The sequence below is a fragment of the Trachypithecus francoisi genome, unplaced genomic scaffold (assembly GCF_009764315.1).
Source record: "Trachypithecus francoisi isolate TF-2019V2 unplaced genomic scaffold, Tfra_2.0 Lachesis_group0, whole genome shotgun sequence".
NCBI lineage: Eukaryota > Metazoa > Chordata > Mammalia > Primates > Cercopithecidae > Trachypithecus > Trachypithecus francoisi.
In genome coordinates this window covers 174166796-174183598 of record NW_022681453.1, presented here as the reverse complement: position 1 = coordinate 174183598, position 16803 = coordinate 174166796, and the positions used below count along the sequence as shown (strand labels likewise).

The following is a 16803-nucleotide window of genomic DNA, read 5'->3' as shown; positions in this document are numbered from 1 at the left end:
CTTACAGGTGCCAGGTGTCCTGAGAGCATAGGTGATTATTTTATTTCTTGTAAAATCAGGGTATCCGGGGTGAACTTAGAAACATTCAGGAAGACTGAAACAGACCAGCAGCATTCACCTGTAGAGTTTGCCAACCTCAGCTCATTTGAGCTTCACAGACCTCAGTGAGCCTGAGGGATGGGAATTCAGCCCATTTCACAGATAAGGAGCCAGAGGCTAGGTGAGTCCACCTACTAAGTCAGGTGAGTGCTAGAGTCGAAACTCAAAACCTCCTCTGGAGATCTTCAGTGCCTCTTGGTCCCCTCCCCTCCTCTCCACAGTGTCCTCTCTCCCTCCCCAGCCCCAGCATTGAGAGCTCAAAAAAGCACATACCAGGATGTCCAGGCAGGCGGCCTTCAGCAGGGTGATTTGGTCTGCGATGGTCAAGCCAGTGAAACCAGGCAGACGTTTAGCAAACTCCACGATCTTAATAATGCACTTGGTGGCCAGTTCACTGAATTTGTCCCAGAGGCCCAGGTCCAGTCGGACTCGATGGTCAGCACTGGAATTCTAGGAGAGAGAGAAAATGTCATCAGATACAGTTTCCGGGAAGCACTATAGGAGGGAAGAAACTCAGTGTGTTTCCTATTAAAGGGGGTGACATATCAGCCTTGAGCAGGCAGCTTGTTGGTGGAGCAGCTGTATATTTTTTCAGCCTGGATTCATCTTTTTTTTTTTTTTTTTTTGTGAGACGGAGTCTCACTCTGTCATCCAGGCAGGAGAGCAGTAGCACAATTTCAGCTCACTGTAACCTCTACCTCCCTGGTTCAAAGAATTCTCCTGCCTCAGCCTCCCAAGTAGCTGGGATTACAGGCGTGTGCCACCACGCCCAGCTAACTTTTTGTATTTTTAGTAGAGACAGAGTTTCACCATGTTAGCCAGGATGGTCTCAATCTCCTGACCTCATGATTCACCTGCCTTGGCCTCCCAAAGTGCTGGGACTACAGGCATGAGCCACTGCATCCAGCTGGATTCATCCTTTTAAAATGCTTACAATCTTATTCCTGTACCATTGGATAATCAAGTAACAGATGAGAGGGAGTTTCTCTGTATGCAGTTATCCAGCTAACAAACAAGGAAGGAATGAGGATTCACCATTTTCTAACTGATGAATGAATGGCTGTAAGCATCGACCATCAGTATTTGTTAATCTCTTAAAAACAGGCAACCTGTCATGCTGATGCCCTGATGGGAAAACACACCACCACCTATGAAACATTCTGGCTAAAAATCAAACTTGAATCAAACTGAGGCTCTAGATATAACCTCAGGAAATCCAGGGATACGGCAAACAACACAAAAGGGGTACAGCTGTCAATATCCAGAATGCCAGAAAATCCTCAAAACCAATGAACCGTTTTTTTCAATAAGTACATTGCAAGAGAGAAAAACAAGTGGAGAGAGAAATCTATGGATTGAAAGCAACTCAACCCAAATGCTCATTAACTGATGGGTGGATAAATAAATTGTGATTACAACTTTGCATTGAAAATGCTAGGTAGCGTTAATAAGGAAGGAAACTGTAATACATGTTACAACATGGATAAACCTTGGAAGCATGCTTAACCAAAGAAGGCACACATAAACGCCCACATACAAAATGATTCCATTTGTATGACATTCTGGAAAAGGCAAAACTATAGTGATTGAGAACAGCTCAGTGGTTTTCCAGGAGAGGGAATGCAGGTGGGGACTGACCACAGGCGCACAAGGAAACTCTTTGGAGTAATGGGAATGTTCTACATCTTGACTGGGGTCAGGTTATGTGACTGTATACTTTTGTCACACTCATCAAATTATACCTCTAAAAAAGATTAAAATTACATTATGTAAATTATACTGCAATAAACCTGACCTAAGATACTGAGAAGACTGACAACCAATTGCATGATGTAAACCTTATCTAAATTTTAATTCAAAAAATAAACTGTAAAGAGATGGTGATATATATGAGAAAACTATTAGGTGTTGGAGATAATTTTATTTTAGGATGGTAATAATGGCACTGATGCTCTACTTTCGTTTGCAGAAGCTTCTTTCATTTAGAATGCATATTAAGATATTTACAGATAAAATGAGATATCTGTAATTTACCATCCAACAAAAGGCTGACGTTTGGTCCTCTGACAAATGTAAACAGCTCAGGAGAGGTACTGTGTTTCTCAAACTGATATCTTTAGTTCCCCACCTCAGTTAAAATCAGTCTACAGGAAGTCAATAAAACTAGCTCTTGCTTTGAATGTCTGCATGGAAAGCCAGGAAGGAGAGTTTGCACGAGGTGCCATAGACACAGTAAAAATGATGGTGGCCAACTGTGCCTTCCATGACATTCCTTGGGGAGAGTAGACATGCATCCTCCAGATTTATTTTATTCCTTCCTCAAGGACGTTGGTGGAATACAGTACACTTGGGGGAACATGAGATCAAGATGTGTGGCCATTCGGACCATAATTAAATTTAATAGGCAGTTTATCCGGTTCATAGGAAGATGACACGGAAGAGAGGGACGGAGAGTCAAGCTCATGGAGGGAAATCATTTTACAATAGAGTATCCATCTGGAAAAAAAGACATTGCCCAGACCCAGCAAGTGTGAACGGAATCTTCATCAACATTGGATGAGGTTACTTTATCACGCGCCAGGGCTGAGAGAGAGGAGCCTGTCGCACCTTCTATTAAAAATAATGCACAGCCGTCTTAACGGCATGTAAATCTAACTCACTATTATGCAAACTGAAGGGAAGAGGCAGTTAATAAAACACAAAATAACCTGGTGTTTTATTATACTGGCTGCTGGATTCATAGGCACGAGGCTTCAAATGGCTTATATATTATCTTCCAGCTGCGGCAAATGGAGAGCCCTGGCCTGCTTGGGTTGGTAATGAAGGCGGCTGTGGGGAGCACCAGGGAAGCGTGGATGTTCAGCAGCATTTCTGAGTGTTCAGGAAGGAAAACCAGCAGAGGAGAGGCAGAAAATTGGGTGGTGAGGAGGGGCCCTTGCTGTGAGTATGAGGCAGGCTGATGAGGAAAACAGCCAAGGCAGAAGGGCAAGGGGCTCTCCTCCACCCGCTGCCAACTGTGGTTCCGGTCAGGGCTTCCAGGGAGGCCCCTCTTCGGCAGGAGATACAGGAGCTGCAGCGCCTCCCCGGGATGCTGCGTGGTGGCCCATATGGAGGATCGCACCCATGGCCTCCCAGGGCCATCTTAAGCAGCAGAAAAGCCCAATCCTACTATGAAATCCAATCACATGGCAAGTTTTGCCACGCAAATGGATCCCTTTCTTCTGCTGGTTTGGGTCTCTGCTGCAACAGGCTGCCTTCCTGGACTGGCAGGACTTTCAGAACAAGACCCACAAAGGAAAGTGGAATCACCAGCATCTTTGAATCCCGCTGGAGGCAGCGCCTGGGTATTAGAGTGGTTTGTTCAAGGGTTCTGGCTTTTTTCAAAGCTAAGCAGGAAATGTAAACTTTCATTAAAAGAATAAAGAATTAAAGATCTGTGGCAATGTTGGGTATATCCATGGAGGTGCCTCCTTCCACCATCCTGCAGACTGATGTCCTTTCAAGTTCAATTTGCAGACTGTCCCTGTCACTCACATTCCATTCCTGCATTTTGTATGTTTTTGTAGGTAACCAACCCTTTTCTAGGGCTTGCTTCGTGCCGGGCACTGTTCTATGTGCTTAACAATCATTGACTCGCTTTACTTTTCACAGCGCCCCCATGCGGTAGGCACTATTATGGCCCCCATTTCGCTGATAAGGAAGCGCAGGCCCAGGAAGCGCAGTCATTTGTGCAAGATACCGCAGGCGACCTGGAGGGTATGGGATTCACCCACACAGTTGGGTTGGGGTGTTTAGGCTGCACCTTGTCACCCCGCTCCCTACTGATTCCTCACATATTTCTACTTTCTGGTTAGAACTTCCTGATTCCTAAAGCCTGTGGTTGCATCTGTGATCTCCCTCCTTGTTGGAATCTCTGGATGCTTCCATCAGGTAGCTACAAGAGCTCCAGCACGGCTATAAAGAGAATGTTATGTGCCAGCCAACATCTCTTTGTTGTCAACACACACATTATCTAGGCACTATGACAAGATGGCTTCGGCAACATCTGCCCCCAACAGAGGAGAACAGAAGAGAACGCCCCCAACATGCCTGCAGCATTTTCCTTAGGACCACATGCCTCCAACAGGTGGGGAGAAGGCAGCTTGGCAGCTACCCTGTAGCTCTGGGTAGACAGGAGGGCGTCATCTTAACGGCATGGTGCAGTGTGTGGGTAGAGAGGGCTTCGAGCAAAGGGCAATGGGAGAGGGCAAGTAGGGAGGGTCTCTAGAATCTTACGAGTATTTCCTAGCAACCTGGTTAACAGCAAGAGTGATGCTGCGGGATTCCCCTGGAGGTCATGCTTCAGGTATGCTCCTGGACCACCATCGTCTACGATTCCTGAGCTGGGACATGACCCTGGAAGGGACCATCTGTCCATCTGCAGCCCCTTCACTCCTGGGGTTCAGAGATCCGGGACCTTGGGTAGAGTGCAGAGGTGATGTGGTGGGTGCAGTCCAAGGCCCTAGAGGATGTCCAGGAAATGCTAGAATTCTGGAGTGGTCCCAGCTGCTGAAAGGGGCCATGAATGCCTTCTGGAGCTGCAGGATACATCTGAGAAAGATCAAAAGCCTTGCCCTGTTTCCCTGCCGAAGCCTTCCAGTCAGACACAGCAGCTAGGGGCCACCTTCTTGGAACTGCTTTTTCTCATGACTAGAAACTTCCCTTGGCTCCCTAGGGCTAATATTCACACACTTTATCCCAGCACCCAAAGCCCCTAGGAAGCTAGCCCTGACCTACCTCCTCAAACTTAGCTCTGCCTCCCTCGCACCCAGCCCCATCCCTGTGAAACCCTGTGCCGGGTTCACGCTATTGCTTTTGCTGGGAACATCTTTCCCTTATTCCACTACTCACGAAGAATGTGGGTACTTAGTGCAGTGCCTACAGAACACTTTTCTTCAAAAGATCAGGACTTATGTGTGCTGCCAGAGGTTTCTAAATACTCACAACACTGTGACAAAATTTGATTTCCAGCTAGGCTTTGCAGAGAGCGGCCAGCATGGAAAGGTAATGTCCGTGCACTCCAATTCTGCACTCACTAGGTGTTATTGTTTACTATGGGTTAAATTGTGTCCCGCAAAAAGATGTGTTGAAATCCTAGCCCGAGTATGTCATAATGTGATGCTACTTGGAAATAGGGTCTTTATAGGGGTAATCAAGTTAAAATGAGGTGATTAAGGTAGGCCCTAATCCAGTATGACTGGTGCCCTTATAAAAAAAAAATGTGGAAATCTGGACAGAGGTTGACATGCATAGAGAGAAGACATGGTGAAGACACACAGGGCGAAGATGGCCATAAGAAGATGGAGGATTGATGTCATGCAACTACAAGCACCACCTTCCATGCCGGAAGCTACAAGAGGCAAGAAAGGGCTCTCTCCCAGAGCTGTCAGATACAGCGTGGCCATGCACACATCTTGATTTTGGACTTCTAGCCTCCAGAAACACAATCAAATAACGTTGTCTCAAGCCACCCAGTTTGTATTATTTTGTTCCAGCAGCCCTAGGAAACTAACACAGTAGGTATGCAGGCATTGTTTGTTGCAACATGAAAGAATGTTCTAGGTCAGGGGTCCCCAAGCCCTGGGTCGTGGATGGGTACTGGTCGATGTCCTGCTAGGAAACGGGCCACGCGGCAGGAGGTGAGCGGCCAGGAGTGAGCATTATAGCCTGAGCTACACCTCCTTCAGATCAGCGGCAGCATTACATTCACATAGGAGCATGAACCCTGTTGCAAAGTGCACATGTGAGGGACCTAAGTTGCCCGCTCCTTATGAGAACTGAACTAATGCCTGATGATCTGAGGTGGGGTAGTTCCATCCTGAAACCATACCCAAGCCCCACATCCATGTTAAAATTGTCTTCCACGAAACTGGTCCCTAGTGCCAAAAAGGTTGGGGACCACTGGCTAGGTGAAACCAGCAGCACACGTGTGTTTGCTAGCAAGAAACTGAGGCCCACAGCTGGCTCAAAGTCAGACAGCTGTGAGGTGACAGTGGGGACTGGAACTCGGGTTTTGTGGCCCCCACGGACCGTCCATCCCTGCTGCTGCATCTCTCCTGGCAGGCCGAGCTTCCCGAGTTCCAGGTTCTGCTCCTCTGGCTGATCACAAACGTTAATTTCCAAAAAGCGCACGGAGTCCACCCATGACTACAAGGGTTCAAAACAGCCTTCCTTTTCCATGGTGTGTCTCCTGGAAAGTCTTTTCACGGTTTCACAATTCTGTTTGTGGTCATTTTTCTGAGCGGGTTAAGGGCTTCTTAAATCTTCATAGTTCACATTCACGAGCCCCTGGGAGGACAGCTTACCTCCCGCCAGGCCCCACGTGGTGATGAGCAGCGCGCACACGGCAGAGCTGCGGGAGGCCGGGAGCAGAGGCGGCCCTGAGCAGACAGCACGAGCTGGAGGTGGGGGCTACACCACTTGGAAATCTGTCCCACTGTCACACCCACGCTACTTTACAGAACCTGGGCATGTGGCTCGAAAAAATGACAAGACACTTATGATGGGACGGAGAGGAGGAGAGTTGCACACTCAGCACGCCTCCTCTGTGCCGGAAACCGTGCAAGGCGCTCCATATAGTTTTCTCACGGAACCTCCTCTGCGCCGGAAACCGTGCAAGGCGCTCCATATAGTTTTCTCACGGAACCTCCTCTGCGCCGGAAACTGTGCAAGGCGCTCCATATAGTTTTCTCATGGAACCCTCCAGGCAGGAGGTGGATGTGTTTAAAACTCCCGTTCTACAGATGAAGGAGCTGAGGCACACATGATGATGTCACTCTCCAAAGTCACATAACTCCTAAGTAGCAGAGGTTAGAGTTGAACTTGAATTTAGGAGGCCCTAAAGCCCAGATGACAGTCACTAGGGTTCACCCTAAGGAAATGGAGAACACGTCCTCAGAGCTAGGATGGTGCCTCTGGTTCAGTCCTGATTCTATTTTGGAAAGCTCGTCTATAAATAGCTTCTCTCCTGCTTTCTACCTTTCCACAGGGAATCCACCCTCTCTCCTTTTATGGCGGCGGAGGGTCATTGGGTAGAAACCTTCCCAGGGATAACAGCTCTGAAGACCGTGGGTGAGTGCCCTGCCCTGGCCTGAGGTGGGGGTGGTGGGAATATGTTTCTGCCTCTTCCATCCATTCCTGCGGCCTCCTGGGACCCAACCATTTGTCCCCAGTCTACCCTAATTAGGGAAGAAAAAGGAACTACTCTTTCAAAGATCTGTAGATGCGCAGCTGGCTGCCTTTTTTATTCCTCTCTGCCCACTAATTCCAAAGGCATCTGACAGGGATGCCACTCTGGTGAAGATGACAGGAAGTTTCTTGCCGTGGAAGCAACTGCCGGTCTAAAAAAAGCTCTTTTTAAAAATGCTCAACTCGGAACTAAGAGCTTGCAGAGAATGTGTTATGGCTGCTGTTATTTATTTATACCACCGACTTCCAGAAAGGATTTTAAGTGGCTCACAATAAAAACACAGCTAGATCTGGGGAGAGATAGTAGAAATGAAGAGCACGGTGAGTTACGAGACTGGCTCAGAGTGTCCTCCACCCCGCAGTGGGCAGCAGGCCTCTGGAAGGATGCCCAGTAGCGAAGGGCCACGCTCTAGAGATAAAATTGTGCTTTTGTTTTTCCTGCCTGATTGAAAGAAGTACAAAAAGTCTCCACAAAGTGTTTAGGAGGGTGGGCCCCAGTTGAGGACTGGGGGTGACTCACCCCCATATTGGGGTGGATAGGAAAGGGCTCTGGAGGCCCACAGGGAAGCCTCTCTCTCTCAGGCCAGAAGCCGAGGCTGAGACTAGAATTGGAAGGCACGGTGGTTTACGTGGGAGGAGATCCCAGGAAGCACTGGAAGAGCAGAGTGGGCAGGGAAGGAAGGCAGCCAGTGGAGTTCATCACTGTGGGCAGTCTAGCTCGATCTAGCTGGGAAACTCTGGGAGATGGTTTAGAGGATACCTAAGAGTTATCCTGCCCAAGGAATCGGGAAGCCGAGGGGTTTACCTCTCTAGCTTCTACTCATCCGTGGCGAGGGACCATTCACAGGAGTGCCAGTGCGTCACATGTGAGCCACCCTGTAGGAACCCCCAGTCACACCAGGCGCACGTTCCAGGAGGGGCAAACGCTGTACGTTGTGTTTGTCCTGCCCTCCTCCAGGCTAGAGTGGGAGCCATTTCACCAGGTTACTAGGTGAGTGAGAGTCTGGGGACTGACTTGGCTGTGCTAAGATACCACCTGGAGGAGACGGAGGGGGGCCCCTGATGTAGCAGTTAGTGGCCCTAGGTACTGCCACATAAAGTCTCTCACCTCATGACCTGGATCAAAAGTCTCCTCTTTCAGGAAGACCTCCCTACTCTGATCTCTTTTCCTCTGACTTTCTTGGAGCTACAAGATTGATTTATTCCTGGGTCACAGCTCTCTCCTCCTAGCCAGATGCCTCCAATGGCCCCAGCTTCCATTCTCCCGTTCTGGCAACCCTTACAAGGGATTCTGTGTATAGTGTAGTGGTTAAAAGAGTTGCCCTGGAGTCAGGCTGTTCAAGTTCAAGTCTCACCTCTGACCACTTGTTGACTGAGAGAAAGGGGAAAGTTATCTAGGCTTTCTGTACCTGGCTTTCGCATCTGTAATATGAGGGCAATGAAACCCAATTCATAGAGTCCTCACAAGGAGTAAAAGAATTAGTATGCTTACAGTACTTAGCACGGTCCCTAGTACATAGCAAATGCTCAATAAATATTAGATGTAATAATGATAATAAAGATTTTTGACCACAACCCATCAATTACTGTTCATTATCTACGAACTAAAATACAGACTCCTTAAGTGGCACTCAAGACTCTGCCAGGCTTTTCCCATTCTCACTTCCCACTCGTTGTCAACTCAACACAGTCCACCATTGCACAATGTCCGTTTTCTCTCATCTTCTCTTTTCGTCCCTTCCCACTGTGCCAGCCTGAGTTCCCTCATTTCTTAGGTCAAGATACCCCCACCTTGATACACAGCCCAATACAGGGCCTGAAATGCCACTGAATGGCTGGCAATTAGTAAGTATTTCTGAAAGAAATAAATGGCATACTTTCTGGTATTGGTTACTCATCATATTCCTTTTCTGTATTGTCAGATGCACCCAGCATAGGGGCCAGGTCCCAGTTCATAGCCAGTAGAAGACGCACGGCTGGATGATGCTTCTGCCACTCCACTGCTAGGTAGATATATTTGGGTCCCATCACAGCAGCTTTTCACAGATTGTCTCATTTCATCCTCCCAACTAGTTCACATTATTCCCATTTAGAGATGGGAAACCTGAGGCTGAGAGACGTTAGGTAATTTGTTCACTGTCACGGGGCTGATGGTGGCTGAGCAGGACTTGAAGTACATTCGTGTGGTTCCAGGCCTCTGTTCTGGATACATGGGGTCACATTCCACTTTGTCTCCCAGGTGAAAATGAAAGCTCCCTTACAGTGTCCAGTCTTGTCCTGGCCTGTGTCCCTGCTCTGGGATGGGACAGTGCTCCCCAAGCTCAGTGAAGACTGGTTGAGGTTAAGCCAAGCCTCTCCCTCAGCCTGGCAGACATGCCAGCGTTCCTCCTGGCTGACACCCATGGGCGAGCTGGGCCCCAGGGTGCCACCCTGGGTCTTGCTTCTCAAAGCCCAGCTTATTTGCTCTTCAGAGTCTGGTCTGCAGACCAGCAGCATCGGTAGCCGGGCAGCTTGTTAGAAATGCCCCTAGGCCATGCCTGCTGCACCAGAACCTGCATTGTATAAAGATCACCAGACGTGTCAGATGCACGCTGAGTTTTGAGAAGTAGTGCTCAAGGTTCTACCTCTGCATCCAGTGAGCCAAAGCCTCTGGGCTTAGCCAGGGGACTTATCTGTTTAAGGTGGGTACCAGCCCTTCAGAAGCTGGTGCCACCCAACTGTGTAGCCTCATCCTTATCTGAGAAGCCACCTAGGCGTGTGCTGGCATCAGTTGCCGTAGGCGCCCCTCTGGGCCTGCTTCTGGTCACCATTCTCGTGTTACAAAGACCATGGTGGCACCAACATCCCAGCGCACCACACCGCATGCTCACCAAGAACTGCTGCAAAGCCCCTCCACTCACTGTGGTTTTTTCTTCCTGGTATCACTATTTTGTCTTTTTATCTTCAGGACCTCCCATGCTATCCTTTTTTCCAGCATACCAGTCACCAAACCACCAAGTGCTACAGTATTTGGATTTTTTTTAAAAAGTATGTTTACTATAGCATTGTAGGTGAGCAACCTAAGGTTTTTAAGGAGGCCAGAACAACATTCTAGTTATATTAATTCATCAAATATCTATTGAGTGTCTATTACATGCCACAAGTTAGAAATATACATCAGTGAACATAATATATGCAAAAACCACTTGGAAAAATTAAAGCACCTCATGACCTCTCCACTGGCACAACCTAGACCAGCCAACACACACCTCCTACCTTATTCACTCACTTCTCTTTTTCCTCCTTCTCTCTCTTTATTTCTGATCTCAGTGAAAGGTCATTCCTAGCAGAAGGCTGGGAAGCGGAGGGAGAACATTCACTCAACAGAGCATGGGGCATGCCTACCCCAAACTTTTCTAGGCCCTGGCTGAGGGGTTTCGTACATGTCCTCTCACAGAAGGCAGACCTTGGCCCAGGAGAGGGCCTCTTTATCTTGGCTGGATTTCACAGCTGGATTGGGGTTTTCAAAGATCGGGCCCTTGTACCCTGGGTCCCTCTGTACAGATGTCTGTCATGACTCATGTAACGCTTCACTGGCTTGGTTTCCTTCACCAGATCAAAGTCTCTGAGAGCAGCACTCAATAGTTCATGTCGCCAGGGCTTAGAACACAGCCTGTCGTATAGCAAATGCTCAGTTAATGCATCTAGCGTGAATGCATGTGTGCATGACTGCAGGGAGGTGGCACTCAGCCTACTCACTGACTGCCCACGCCCAAAGGCTACCACATAGAGGGAAGTGGCTACTACATAGCCCCAGCCGGCTAGCATGCAAGTCCCCGCCAGGCCCAGTGCAGGGCATGTGTGTGTGTGTGTGTGTGTGTGTGTGTGTGTATCTCTGCACACATGCATGTGCAAGGTTTCCACACGTGCAGCAGCCTGGGGCAGGAGTATCTCTTACCGTGGTGTATTTACCCAGCTGGCAGAGGGAAGGGAAAGTTTCCTGGTGAGCTTTTCGGATCTTCTCTGTGAGATCGTCCAACTCAGCTGTCATTTCATAGCTCTCTGTGCATTCTTGCTTCGAAGTCTCCTTCTTTTTCTTGTTCCTGTCATTCCTGACAGCTGGAAATGAGAGAGAAGGCACATCAGGGGTCACTGAAGGCTGGGCCTGTGCTCCTGAGCTGGGAGGTTCCACCTCCCGATGCTGCCTTAAGCTCATTTGATATTTGGGACAGAAACAGTGGGAAGAGGTGGTAATAATACACCTCCCTGGAAAAGGGATTTGGCAGCCGGGGAGGCCCGGCAGAGAGCTAGGTTTGTCTTTCTGTAAACGCATGTGCCTGTCAGTTGTTTGGGAAGCTTGGGCTCAACCCAGGAGGCTCAGAGTCTTGGCTTGTTGTGAGAGGACTTCTTCTGTGGACTGGATCTCTTGAAGAGAGAAGGATTTTTCCAACAGCTTTACCCTCAAAGGGGATGCCCTGAGTGACACTGTAAGGGAAGGGTCAGGTCTCTGAACAAAGCTCCTGTTGCTTCATAATTAGTATTTCCTAGTTACACATTTTGGTGTCTTTGCTTTTTAGTTTTCTGAATTAAGTGACTGGCACTTTTGAAGAAACTCATCTGAGAGGAGATAAGGATGATGGTTTCTGTCCCTTCGTGTTTTTCTTCTTTCTAAACTTTCTGTATGAGCCATGTTATCTGTTTTGGTCTATGAAGTTACTTAAAAATAATAATTGATACAGTATGAAACCTTCAGCCTGGAAAACCATTTATTCCCTTATTCGCTGGTCGCCACTCGACTCCACCTTGTGTCCGGAACACTGCACCCACAGCAGGCGTGTGTGCTTTCCCTCTGCATGCTCCGGGCCAAGCACGGTACCAGGCACAAAGTCAGGGCCCAGGACACAGTGCTACGGAAGCCCGTGCAGCACAGGCCTCTGGTATGACTGCAAAACCGAGTGTAACTCAAAGCTCTAGCCTCTGACTAGGATCTCGTGGGGAAAGAAACTGAAACCCTGGGAGGCAGACAGGTGAAACCAGACCAGGCCACCCCCCTCCAGGAAGTCCATGTTTGCTGGGGATCCCGTGGGTGCCAGGCTGGACGCTGCCTGGCTAGGCCTGCCACCACCGTGACCTGGGAATCTGCACTGCAAAATGACCCAGGGCATAATCTGATCTGCCTAAGAGGATCTGGCCTGAGTTGCCTCCCTAAGAGCACACGGGTGATTTGAGAACTGGCAGTTCCCTGTGTCCACACCACGAGAACACTCATGTTTGGGGTGGGAGCTGAGGGCAGAGTAAGACAATAGCAGGAGGACAGAGGAAGCGGTGAAAGGAAAGAGCAAGGGGTGAGAAGGGGGAGTAAAGAAAAAAAGGGAGGTGAGTCGTACTACAAAATCAGTGTCTGTACAAGCCACTCCTACCTAACCAGGAGGGAGGGCAGCTGGGGAGAAAAGGAACCTTTTTTTGAGTATGTTGAACATGGTATCACAGTATCTCACTTGATCCTCTTAACAGGTAGGCAAGTTTAAACCAGTTTTACAGATGAAGAAACTGAGTCTTGGAGAAGCTAAGAAATATGCTCAAGTTCACATGATTGAGAAGTTCTTTCCTCACTTGGACTCAGTTACTTATTCCTAAGGAAACCAACAGGTCTGAAGAGAATACCTTTCTAGACAGTTTCCTTCCCCCAGGACTCTGAAATGACACTGCTCATTGCTCAGAAAATGTCTAGATCACTGGTGAAATGAGTGGGTAGCACAGCCTCAGCTGTATTCTTTCCCAGTGCAGACTGGCCCCTCGAGACCTCTGGGACCAGATCCCTCCCAGCCAGTGTAGGATGCTGGGTGAGAGCGGGTATCGTGGTTCAAAGCAGAGAGAATGCAAAGAAGCCGGTGGGCAAAGCAGACACAATGAGGGGGAAGGTGTCATGCAGGGTGGCAGAGACGGCATGGTGGCTCTCTGTGAGGTGGAGCCTGGACTGCTGAAGGGAGGGAATGTCTGAAGGCTTGTGTGTGAGTGCGCAGGATCTCAGGTGACAGCCTCCCCTCTTTTCCCCTGCCTCTGCCAATGGCCTTCCTTAGCTAATGACAAAGTCAAATCTAAGCAGGGAGGGTCCTTCTGAAACACACCCCGAGGAAAAGGACTCGGCAGCTTTTCACAAAGTTATACACAGAAGTACCAAGTGATCCAGCAATTCCTCTCCTCGGTGTACACCCAAGAGAACTGAAAATATGTGTCTATGCAAAACTTGTCCATGAATGTTCATGACAGCGTGACTCACAGCAGTTGAAAAGTGGAAAGAACACAAATGTTCATCACCTGATGATGGAGAAGTGGAATCTAGGATGTCCTTATGGTGGAATATTATTTGTCATAAAAAGGAATGAATTATGGACACATGCTGCAACACAGATGAAGTTTTAACACATACACCGTAAAGAAGCCAGTCACAAAAAGCCACACGTTGTGTGATTCTAATTATATGGATGTCCAGAGCAGGCCAATCCAAAGACAGAAAGTAGGCTTGTGGTTGTCAGGTCCAGGGGCCAGCTGGTGGGGAGGGAGGATCGGGAGTGCTAACGGGTTCAGGGTTTCTTTTTTGAGGAGATGAAAATGTTCTGGACTTACCGGTGAAGGCTGCACAACTTAGTTGATCCACTACGCACCACTGAATTGTACAGTTTCAAATGATGAATGCTATGCTACGTGAATTATATCACAAAACAACACCAACAAGAAACCCAGAGCCCTTTGGGAGGCCACACATTGCTAAATACCAGGAACTGCTTTGAGTCGATCGTGAAGCTGAGATGACACCTACAGCTCCATTAAAACGCAGCAGCAGCTGCAATACCCTTTAGTGATTGTATAGCAAGGACCACTGGGGCACCAGCAGGTGAAGAATCCTAGCTCACGAAATCGTCACAGTAAGCCAGGTGAGGTGAGCATGATGACCCCGTTTCTACACTCAAGGAACTTGAGGCCCAACAACACCATGTTTGAAAGTAGTCAACCCAATGTGCATTTCAGTGGAATGTGCAGAGAGGCCACAAAACAAACTAATAACCCACCCAAGGATTCCCCATAATTCCATCCACAGGGAGCTCTTCAGGACCCGTGTCTGCTCCTAAGCATTCTGCTTCACTGTCCCCATCCACCACCAGGGGCCTGGAATACTCAGATGAACAAACACAGCTCTAGAGGGTTACCAGGAGAGAGGAGACACCGTGAGCTCTCACCATGGAGTATCTGAACCAAGCAAGCAAGGGAGGGGTGAGGTCCTGTGGGAAGGGGCCCGGGGTGAGCTGCAGCTGGGCACCAAGTTGGGAGTCTCTGTTGGGTTGTACAGTGATAGCACCTGCCATTTGCAAAATCACAACTGTGAAGCCAGAGCACCATATTCTGAGCTTTGGGCCCAATTTGGAGCACCCTTTGCAGCTGACTCAAAGGGGACCATGGTATAACCTCAGGCTTCTTTCCACAGTCCTTCTGTCCCCTAAACAAAGTCCCACCACCACTGTCTATGTAACTAAAGGACTCCTGGAATTATCACAAACTCTTCCACATGTGTAAAATGCAGGAACAACCCCTCTGGTGATAATGCCCCAATTACATACAGCTTCATAAGTTGACGGACAAATTTTCTAAACATGTAGCTTCAGCAGCTGCTTCCCTCAATGGTTTTAAACTCTGGAAGAACGCAGACACAGTGTTTGAGAAGGGCTGCCAAGAACCACCAGAATCACGGAGGTGACGCAGTGCACAAGAAGCCACAGGGGCCTGGGGATGGTGGCTTTGTCCGGGTTCTTGGTACCATTGGTCCCTCTGAGGTCTCATGGTCAGCAGCTCCTGGGGCAGGGCAGGGGCTCATTCCCCTGGAGGTCAGCAGTGGGAGGCAAGGGGTGACACAGGTACTGCTGGGGAAGTCAGGAGATAAGAATAAGTGCCAGCTCCACCACTGACCACCTGGGGTCAACTCCAGAGGAGGCAGCTCCTTTCAGAGCCTCCCCCAAGATGGCAGTAGCACCTGCATGGAGACACACAGATGGTGGGTTAGGTGGGAAGGAGGTAGACTGCTGTAAAGGCCCATGTGGATTAGTTATGCAGGAAGAATGTAAAGCCCTTCTGTGGGGAAATGGATGCCCTAAACACCAAGGACTTGTGGGGATTACCGTGGGGCCTGTGGCTGTCAGTGGCAGAGAAGACTTGCTATAAAAAATGGTGCTTGGAGAAGCCATTGCAGTGGCACCAAATGAGTGGGTGGATTCATTTGTTCCTTCATTGTTTTATTCATTCATTCAATCAATGAATATTTACTGACTATCTACTACGTGCCATCGCAACACAGGATGGTTCTTGCTGCCATGAAGCAAAAACTTATGGTAGGAGACAGACATTAATCATATAATAAAATAGTGACAGTAAAATAATAGAATATTGGCATCACTATTATTACATGTACTGCAATTAATATATGAGAGTATTATTTACCACCAATACTGAAAGTGCTCATTACAACTATCATAAAGCCTTCTATTCATGGTAGACCACTCAATCCTTACAACAACCTAATAGGGTAGATATCACTATTATGCCCATTTTGCAGATGAGACAATGGAGGCACAGGAAGGTGAGTACCCTGCCTGAGGTCATGCATCCTGTGAGTGATACAGTCAGGATCAGAACTTAGGAAACCCAGTGTGCTCTGCTGAGTCTGAGTCTACCCCATGTACACACATTCCACAGCGTAGTGAGTGTAATGAAGCATGCTACAGGGACCTGTGCCTGCGTATTACTGGGTGTGGCAGGGGGCTCCTGCTGGTCCTAGATTAGGAAGCTAACACTGGGGAATTGGGAGGGTAAGCTGAGGGGCGTTGTGGGATGGTGGGTGGGGAGATGACGCTCTTCTCTGGGAGCGTAGGGTGTGCATCTGATGCTCAGCTCCAAAGGCTGCCTGGGATGTTTGATGGTGGGCCTCTTCTTTCACTCTGATTGCAACTGACTGCTATATGCACTCATATACCTATGCCAGACCTTGGGGGTTTGACAAACTGCTTTCAGGCATGGTGCACCCCTGGGAGGGAATGGGGAGGAAAGAGAGGAGCAAACACTGTCAAGCCTGCATCAAAGTCCTCCCCTCCAAGTCTGTGAATATCTGAAAGGCAAGGGCCGCATGTTACTTGTCTCCATGTCCCCAGGGCTTAATACAAGATCCAGCCCACAGATGGGGGCCTCATAACTGTTTTGCAAATGATAAGGTAGACACGTACCTACACGTGGTGTTCTGTCCACTGTCAGGGCCTATATGTGGCAATCAAGAGTTCACCTGAGCCTCTTTCTTCCAGAATTTAAAGTTCTCATGATCACGTTAGGGCCTGTGGGGGAATCACCAACTCCTCTCCACCCCTACAGTAGTAGCCAGAAGGTTGATGAAGCAGGTGGGGCATTCAGCGGGTCACAGATGTGATTTATACACCGGATAGAACCCGGCCCAATGTT

General features: G+C 48.6%; 1 protein-coding gene across 3 annotated transcripts in view; it reads right to left on the bottom strand.

Annotated features, from left to right (window-relative positions):
* Positions 1-16803, bottom strand: part of RARB (retinoic acid receptor beta) — a 775222-nt gene that overhangs the window by 17085 nt on the left and 741334 nt on the right. For all 3 annotated transcript variants that reach the window (XM_033212816.1, XM_033212817.1, XM_033212818.1), the window contains 2 exons: positions 11264-11424; positions 373-549 (listed from right to left, as the gene is read on the bottom strand). In XM_033212816.1, coding sequence (XP_033068707.1) covers positions 373-549; positions 11264-11424 — 338 coding nt within the window. The remainder of the gene's footprint in view (positions 1-372; positions 550-11263; positions 11425-16803) is intronic.